General features: G+C 54.1%; 1 protein-coding gene and 1 long non-coding RNA gene across 2 annotated transcripts; both read left to right on the plus strand.

Annotated features, from left to right (window-relative positions):
- Positions 1–6,836: 6,836 nt before the first annotated feature.
- Positions 6,837–8,596, plus strand: LOC141020502 (pentatricopeptide repeat-containing protein At2g46050, mitochondrial-like). Its single transcript, XM_073498736.1, has one exon. It carries the CDS (start codon positions 6,971–6,973, stop codon positions 8,501–8,503), a length of 1,533 nt encoding a protein of 510 aa, XP_073354837.1. The 5' UTR covers positions 6,837–6,970; the 3' UTR covers positions 8,504–8,596.
- Positions 8,597–8,856: 260 nt separating this feature from the next.
- LOC109773537 (uncharacterized) lies at positions 8,857–9,715 on the plus strand. The gene is made up of 2 exons (XR_012183756.1): positions 8,857–9,457; positions 9,546–9,715. It is a non-coding gene; the product is annotated as an uncharacterized lncRNA (long non-coding RNA).

Consider the following 9,715-nt stretch of genomic DNA (forward strand, 5'->3'; position numbering starts at 1 on the left):
GTCGGCAGTATAGTTCAAGTTTCCAAACCTGACCTGATGGCCAGGGGCGTAGCTATCGATCTGCTCCAGATGGCCAAGCGAGTTAGCCCGCAGTACGAAGCCGCCGAATACGAAGATCTGTCCAGGGAGGAAAACCTCACCCTGGATCACGTCGTTGCCGATGATCGAAGGAGCCATCAAGCCTTACAGTGACGGATCACGTCGTAAGTGAGAGGCATGACCGGCAAGGATCCCCCCTCTAGACTTGCTGGATCCGCCCTTCGTCACACCTTGCCGGCATTCTAGATACGGATATGTAGATCTCCTCCCTTGTAACCGACTCTGTGTAACCCTAGCCCCCTCCGGTGTCTTAACCCTACTCGTTGAAGTCTCTCTTGACCCCCTACCCGAGATACCATACGGCACTGCTGATCGAAGGAGCCATCAAGCCTTACGGTGACGGCACAGTGGAACTCTCAATGAAAGCACCATTGATCCAGTAGAGCTTCGCTGGAGAGTTTCGTCAGCACGACGGCGTGATGACGGTGATGATGATGCTACCGATGCAGGGCTTCGCCTAAGCACCGCTACGATATAACCAAGGTGGATTATGGTGGAGGGGGGCACCGCACACGGCTAAAAGATCAATGATCAATTGTTGTCTCTCCAAGGGGTGCCTCCCTCCCCGTATATAAAGGAATGGAGGAGGGGGAGGGGGCCGGCCCCCTATGGCGCGCCCCATGAGGAGTCCTACTCCCGGTGGGAGTAGGACTCCCCCCCTTCCAAGTAGGAGTAGAAGACGAGAGGGAAGGAAGAGAGGAAGAGAAGGAAAGGGGGGCGCCGCCCCCCCCTCCCTCCTTGTCCAATTCGGACTAGAGGGGGAGGGGGCGTGCGGCTGCCCTTGGCCGCCCCTCCTCTTCTCCCACTAGGGCCCAATAGGCCCAATAAACTCCCCGGGGGGGTTCCGGTAACCCCCCGGTACTCCGGTATATGTCTGAAACCTCCCGAAACACTTCCGGTGTCCGAACATAGTCGTCCAATATATCGATATTTACGTCTCGACCATTTCGAGACTCCTCGTCATGTCCGAGATCATATCCGGGACTCCGAACTACCTTCGGTACATCAAAACAGAAAAACTCATAATATCGATCGTCACCGAACTTTAAGCGTGCGGACCCTACGGGTTCAAGAACTATGTAGACATGACCGAGACACGTCTCCGGTCAATAACCAATAGTGGAACCTGGATGCTCATATTGGCTCCCACATATTCTAGGAAGATCTTTATCGGTCAAACCGCATAACAACATACGTTGTTCCCTTTGTCATCGGTATGTTACTTGCCCGAGATTCGATCGTCGGTATCTCAATACCTAGTTCAATATCGTTACCAGCAAGTCTCTTTACTCATTCCGTAATACATCATCCTGCAACTAACTCATTAGTTACAATGCTTACAAGGCTTATAGTGATGTGCATTACCGAGAGGGCCCAGAGATACCTCTCCGACAATCGGAGTGACAAATCCTAATCTCGATCTATGCCAACTCAACAAGTACCTTCGGAGACACCTGTAGAGCACCTTTATAATCACCCAGTTACGTTGTGACGTTTGGTAGCACACAAAGTGTTCCTCCGGTATTCGGGAGTTGCACAATCTCATAGTCATAGGAACATGTATAGGTCATGAAGAAAGCAATAGCAACAAACTAAATGATCAAGTGCTAAGCTAACGGAATGGGTCAAGTCAATCACATCATTCTCCTAATGTCTATGGTTAGGAAACATAACCATCTTTGATCAACGAGCTAGTCAAGTAGAGGCATACTAGTGACACTCTATTTGTCTATGTATTCACACAAGTATTATGTTTCCGGTTAATACAATTCTAGCATGAATAATAAACATTTATCATAAAATAAGGAAATAAATAATAACTTTATTATTGCCATTACGGCATATTTCCTTCAAGATTCTATGTTCATACCCAGTCAAGAAGAGAAAGTTACTCAAGATTTCTTGGACAAGGAGAGATATGGAGGGGGGAGGGCAGCCGTGAGACATAAGAGCAACTCCAATGCAGTGACCCAAACTGTCCGTCGGTGTTCGTTTGCGTCCGCTCGGATAAAAAACAAGGCCCACAAGCATACCCATTCCCATTTTCTCGTTCCGCGTTTGGTCGGACCCATTTTAGTCCCAAATTTGAGACTCAAATGGGTCCGAAGTGGATACAAAGTGAACATTTTCTGTGTCCTCTTCGTCTGGCTGCGTCCGCTGCATATCGATGCTGGCCCATCTGTCATCCAAACAAAAGGGCTCACTCACCCATCCCACCCATTTCTCTCTCATCCTTCCCTCTCTTTCTCGCTCACCCACGCCGGCGCATAGCATAGAGCATACCGCAGTGCCAGCGGAGTTGGGCACACCGACGGTGCAGCAGCTCTTCCTCCGGTGGGATCCGACGCCGCGACCATGCCGTCGGGGCAGGAGTAGTAGTAGTCGGCCACGCCCGCCTTCCTTGCTGGCTAGCCATCTAGCCCCGCCGCTCCTGGCCTCGCCTCGCCCGCGCCCGGGCGGCTCTCCTTGCCGCGTTCACCCTGTCGTGCCCGGCCTCGCCTCTCATGCGCCCAGCCGGCGCTGCTGGCCCCGCCTCGCCTCCCCCGTGCCATGCCCAACCTCACCTCCCTCGCCCGGGCCGGCGCTCCTAGCCACGCCCGACCTCGTCGAGCTCGCACGCGGTGGCCATGGGTGGCTGCCGACCTCCCCTCTCATGGGGCGGGCACGCCCGGCCGTGCCTGCTCTTATGCCCGCACTCGCCTGGTCGGTGCTCCTGGCCTCTCCTCGCCTCCCCATGCCAGACCCAACCTCGCCTCCCCATGCCAGACCCAACCTCGCCTCCCCGCGCTTGGCCTCGCCTCCCCCGCACACGGCCAGCTCTCCTGGCCGCGCGCGCCCGGTCTCGTCGAGCTCGCACGCAGGTGGCCATGGGTGTCTGCCGATCTTCCCTCTCACGACACGGGAGCCCATAGCCGTGCACGCTCCCGTGCCCGCACTCGCCCGGCCGCTACGCTCGAGCTCCGTAGCGTGGGTCAGTCGGCGGCTGCGCGCCGTCGCGGAGCGCATGCTATGGCATGCGGGAGCTCTGCGTCCCGCGTGCGTTGCATGTGGTGGCCGGTGCTGGCGAAGCCTCTGCGGCGAGACGCGGATGGCATGGGAGCTCACGGCTGCGGCGAGGCGGGAGCTCGCGAGTGCGCGGTGACGTGGGAGCGCATGGCAGCGCGACACGTATCAGGCGCGGGAACTCAAGGTGGCGGCGCAGGAGCTCGAGGCAGTTCACCCACCAGGTGTTTGATGGAATGCTGGGGCAAACATGTCATAAAATGCGTCTGCCCCATTGGGCGCACCGGCCGACCCAAATGAAAAAATGGACACGGGCGACCCAAACGGACAAAATTGGTGTCCTTTTCGGTCACCATGTTGGAGTTGCTCAACTCCAACACGGTGACCCATTTCGTCTGTGCGTGTCCGTTTGGGTCAAAACAGATACAAAAGTCGGCCCAACGTGCAGACCCAAACGGACGTGCGTCCGCTTTTTGTCTATCGCGCGACCCATTTCAAGCCCAAATTTGGGCCTCGTTTGCGTCGGCGGAGACATGAAACGTACACACGCGACACTCGCCTACTCCTCCCCTGGCCCGTGAGTCGGTGGAACATTGCCCATTCCATCTTCCTCCCATCGACAACCAGCACACCTGGTCGCCCCACCCGTCGCCCCCGCCGCCCAGTTATGGTGCCCATGCCAGCCGTCCGCACCCACATACGTCCCCCGCAGCACGCCATCTTCCAACGTCATCACCACCATCGCCTTGCCCCACCTCCACCGCAGCATCCCCGACGTCGCCACCAGCACCACCTTGCCCCCGCTTGGCCCTACCTGAAGCGCACAAAGCACGGCGACCTCGCTCGCCAAATGCCGTCACGCTTGCCGGACACCGACAGTGCCTGCTACTAGGTCCCGGGGAGTCGCGAGGCTCTTCACCGGCCAGCTTCTTCGACGACGCCCACACGTTGTTCGACGGTTTGCCTGCAAGGTACAAATGGACTCCGTCGACAATATTTTTTCCACGATTGTTTTTGCGACTCGGATGATTCTTCATCCGACGATGAGGAGCTTGTGCCTGTTGTGTTGGTCATCCATGACCACCTTAGTAGGCAGCGGCTGATGTTCCAGGGCTTGATCCTAGGGCACACTCCGGCATTGAATTGCAAGAGAGAGAGTGGTCATTTCCTACTCTGGAAGGACTACTTCGAGACCCCCAACCTTCTCTTCAAACATCACCTATTCCGGCGCCGTTTTCGTATGGCTAGACATGTTTCAACCGTATCCGGGAGGGGGTGGTGGCATACGATAAGTATTTTGAGTGCAAGGAGGATGCCCTTGGAAAGATTGGCTTCTCCTCTTATCAGAAATACGCTGCAGCTATTCAGATGCTTGCATACGGAGTTCCCGGTGATCTCATTGATTAGTATCTCCGTATGAGTGAGTCCACGTGCCTACCGAAAAAGGGTTTCCCCCCGCTTTGTATTCCAAAGCAACCAACACCGAGTACAGATAACGCTGTGGCGAGCAGCACAACACACCAAAAGAAAAAGAAGAAGAAACAAATGCCAACCACGGCAGCTTGGCAAAGCGCGGATGACCCGCCACCGCGGCGCCCACCGAAAACAAAACACCACCGGCCGAGGCTCGGATCCGCCGCGTACCAAGAAGCACCTCCAAGAAGGAATGCGACGTCGATGACGCTGCTGCCCGGACGAGTCCTCAGGTTTCCCCGGGCACGCGGAGGGAGGTGGGGGTGGATACCACCGACACGCTCCAGGGAGGAATGGTGGCACCCGCAGGTGTCACCGCGTCGGGGCCGAAGCCGGCAGGGATTTCTCCTGCATTCCAACCCCAACCGCCCAACCGAACGGAACCGACCCGCCAAAACCGTCGCCCACCACCATGCGCCAACGCAGTAGCGCCGCCACTCACGCCACCTCGCTACGAACACCACCACGAGGCCAAGAGGACCAGAGAGAAGCTCACCACGACGGGAGCAGCAACATTGACGCCGAGCGGGAGGGAACCACCTCCACCGCCATCGTGCGGGAGGTCCATGCCTCCGACACCGTCGCGGTAGCCGTCCGAACGCGGCGGCGGGGCATGCCGGGCCACCCCTGGCCCAGCCAGGCCCGAAGCACACCCGTTAAGCCCCGCCGGCCGCGATGCGGCAGGCCGGCGTCGTCGCCGCCGGCACCCAGCCACGCGTCGCATCTCCCCCGCCTCCTAGAAGCCACACCGGAGCCATCCCCGCCGCCGGCCCGCCCAGGCCCAGATGGGGCCCGAAGGGCCCAAATCTAGGCCGAGCGGACGACGCCAGATCCCGCCGCCGCGCCGCCCCGCCGCCCAGTTGCTCGCCTGCGTGCGCCACGGAGCCCGCCGCCACGCCAGATCGCCGCCGCCTAGATGCACCCCCCGGAGCAGCTCCGCCCGCACCAGAGAGCGACCGGGAGGGGAAGGGCCAGGAGGCCGCCACCACCAGTAGCCCCAGGGCCAAGCCGACCGCGGGCGCCGGCGACGGCGGCGAGGAGGAAGAAGGGAGGGGGGAGCCTGGAGGGAGGAGGCCCGACGCGCGGCCGGTCGCCCGCGGGGGGGGGGGGGGGGGGGGGGGCGGCGCGGTCGCAAGAGAGAAAGTATAGACTCCATCTATAGGTTCTGCAATGCTGTGAACTGTGATAGCAATGTTTGGCCTGAGTACTTGAGAGAGCCAAATGCTGCAGATACAGCCCGGTTGGCGATGAATACCAGCAGGGGATTTTCGGGGATGATTGGTAGTATAGATTGTATGCACTAGGAGTGGAAGAACTGCCCTTCTGCTTGGCAGGGGCAGTATAGGGGCCATGTTAAAGCTTGCACCGTCATATTCGAGGTCGTGGCTTCACAATATCTATGGATTTGGGACTCTTTCTTTAGCATGGCCGGATCTCACAACGATGTCAACGTGCTTCAACGCTCTTCGGTGTTTGCAAGGCTTGCAGAAGGCAACAGCTCGAAGGTCAATGTTGAGATTAATGGCCACAACTACAACAAATGATAGTACAGAGCTGACGGTATCTATCCTCACCGGACTGCTTTTGTGAAGACAATCCTCAACCCTGTAGGAGAGAAGATGAATATATTTGCCCAAGAGCAGGAGAGTGCTAGGAAAGATATGGGGCGTGCCTTTGGTGTTCTGCAATCTCAATGTGTCATCGTTCAGTATCCTGCCAGAACTTGGAGCACCAAGAAGTTGTGGGAGGTGATGACTGCTTATGTGATCATGCACAATATGATTATAGAGGATGAACGCCCGAAACATATCTACGACCAAGGGTTTCAATTTCAGGGTGACAATATTATGCTTGAACATGGAAGCGGCAACGTTTGCACAGTTCACCGAATTTCATCATCAAATGCGTGATTTGGAAACTCGCGTTCAGCTGCAAGATGATTTGGTTGAGCATATGTGGGCCCATGTTGGCAACCAATAGATGTCACTATCTTTTTTTTAATGTATTTGAGACAATTTAATTTTTATTTGGCCTGGAAACTATGAGATATTTATTTGGTTGAGATATTCATGTATTTTTTTTGAATTATGTAAACTAAGGTCAAATTTTTATATGTTTGCAGAAAAACATGATAGACCGTTTATGAGGACGAAAATGCATCTGTGTCTTGAGGCACGATCGACCCAAATATAGAAGGAAGCTATGAGCGAGCAGCCAACGAACAAAAAATGGAGAAAACGCGCGTGGACGACGCGTTGGAGTTGCTCTAACTCCGGGGGCTGCCGGGCTCCGTAGACTGCAGTGGCCGTTCTCTCATCTCCGCTTGCTCAACACAGGGCTGGTGCCTTGGTGCTTGGTGGGGAGTTGCTAAGAAATCTTCGACAAAGCATGTCTGATGTGGCCGCGCGGCTTCCTCTTGCGTCTTCTCCTCCGCGTGACCGCCGGCGCCACTGCCCGCCACGCCTGCGCGCGCGTCCACCCGCTCCTCGTGAAGTCCGGCCACGCTTCCGACACTCGCCTCGCCACCGCGCTCGCCGACGCCTATGCCAAGTCCGGCCTCGTCACGCACGCGCGCAGGGTGTTCGACGAAACGCCGCGCAGGGACCTCGTGCTCTGGAACGTCATGATCTCCTGCTACTCGTCCCATGGCCTGCTCCTCGACTCATGGGCCCTCTTCGCCTCCATGCGGAGGAGGCCCGGCCTCTCCGGCGACGGCTTCACCTTCAGTGCCTTGCTGAGCGCCCGCGCTCCTCCTTCTTCCCGCGGCCACCTCCTGGGGCTCCTGGCGCACGGCCTTGTTCTCAGGCTGGGCCTCCAGCTGGACCTTGTCGTCGCCACCGCGCTCCTCGACATGTATGCAAAGTGCGGCCGGGTCGCTGATGCTCGCTGGGTGTTCGATGCCATGCTGCTAAGGAACTCTGTATCCTGGAATGCCATCATTGTCTGCTATGGCCGCCATGATGGAGGCAAGGAAGCACTGCAGATTTTCGTGTCCATGCTCAGGAATGATGATGGCTGCTGTTGTCGGCCTGACGAGCTCACGCTTGCCAGTTTGCTTAGTTCCTGTGCCAACATGGCAGCTGCCTATGAGGCTACCCAGCTTCATGCTTATGCCCTCAAAAGGGGCTTACAAGGATTTCTGCAAGTAGCCAACGCTCTGATCATGGCCTATGGTAAGAATGGTTTTCTTCAACAAGCAACACAGACATTTGCCACCATCCATAGCCCAGACATAGTTTCATGGTCATCCATGGTTTCATCTTTTGCCTACCTTGGGTGTGCCAAGAGCGCAATCCATGTGTTTGAAAGAATGCTCCAACAAGGCGTGCGGCCTGACGGCATTGCGTTTCTTGGAGTTCTTTCTGCCTGCAGCCATGCTGGACTCATTCAACATGGCCTGAAGTATTTTCTTCTAATGACGACGGACTACCAAATTGATCCATGTCCGCAGCATCTTGCTTGTCTCGTTGATCTCCTAGGGAGAGCTGGCAGGGTTCAGGACGCCTACAACATTTTACTCAACATCTCCTGCCAAACAAACACTGATGTAATTGGAGCTTTCCTTGCTGCCTGCAAGACACGAGGCAACATTGAGTTGGCAAAGTGGGCTGCTGATAGGCTACTCGGTCTGGAGCCAAACGAGCCAGCCAATTACCTGCTTATATCTAATGCTTATGCTGCTGCAGGAGCTTGGAGTGAGCTTGCAAAGGTAAGAAGTTTTATGAGAAACGTGGGCGGCAACAAGGTGCCTGGTTGTAGCTGGATAGAAATAGGTGGAAAGGTTCAGACATTTGTCTCCAATGATATTTTGCTCCAACAATCAACAAATATGCGACAAATGATGGAAATTCTTGTTACATTCATGGAAAAAGAGAGCAATGACGATACTCTTTGTAAGGATTCAGATTTTATTTCAGAACGGTTTTGATGTCTCGGTAAAAAATATATATGGGTTAAACTGACATCTGCAATATATTGTGTCTGACCTTGTCAATGTGGCAATTGAACCATTCTAAGGTAACTTGAAGATTTCCTTATTACATGGTAGTTAGATCATTTCACCATACATTTTCTTTAAACTGAATGGATTGCCAGAATTGCCTGGAACAGGTTATCATAAAAATGAAGATAGGATACTAGAACCCTCAGGAAGGCAGAAAATTGTCTCTTGCTTATGCAGTTATGCTTATGTACGTATGTCAACAATCATATATTTCTGTCGAATCATAGATTTATCTTGCAGTGGTGCAAATCGATTTATTATTTCTCATGAATCTCCAGATGTTGTGCTAATATGAAAAAGTGAGGAGGGTTAGCAGGTAGATGAGGTGATCCGTGATCCTAATACGCCGCTTCTATCCCCGAGATGGCGACAGCTGACAGTCGTGTTAGAATACTTCTCGCCGCCGCGAGATGGTGGAGCGAAGACTAATCAGTATGTCGCTCTCCCTGAGCTCCTCTCTTCAGAATGTCACCTAAGACAACATGGCAGCAACTTAAGCAGCAGATTAGTACCCCACGAATCGAGCACTCTTAACTCGATCGATCATAATTGATGGACGACCGTTCTTATCTCAGTCATCATAATTGACGGACGATGATCGTGACCATGATGACTCTCTCTTGTGTGTGTGCTTGATGCCTGTCGTCCTTCGCCCATTACTGTTTTCTCAGGGGTGCTTGCGGTGCTCCATTTCTGGCTGGTTGCTGGAGGTTGGTAAGGCAGGTTCAGATCTGGGCTTTTAGTGCGATTCAAGTCTACAGGATTCAGATTTTATTTCAGAATGGTTTCGATATCTCAATAAAAATACATGCGGATTAAACTGACATCTGCAATGTATGGTCTCAGACCTTACCAGTGTGACAATGTAACCATTTTCAGGTAACCTGAAGATTTCCTTATTACATGGTAGTTACATCATCTCACCATATATTTAAACTGAATGGATTGCCAGAATTGCCTGGAACAGGTTATCATAAAGACGGAGATAGGATACTAGAACCGTCGGGAAGGCAGAAACTGGTCTCTTGCTTATGCAGTTATGCTTATGTAAGTATTTCAACAATCATATATTTCTATCGAATTGTATATTTCTATCGCAGTGCTGCAAATCGATTTATTACTTCTCATGAACCTCAA

Source organism: Aegilops tauschii, chromosome 1, assembly GCF_002575655.3.
Source record: "Aegilops tauschii subsp. strangulata cultivar AL8/78 chromosome 1, Aet v6.0, whole genome shotgun sequence".
Taxonomy (NCBI): Eukaryota; Viridiplantae; Streptophyta; class Magnoliopsida; order Poales; family Poaceae; genus Aegilops; species Aegilops tauschii.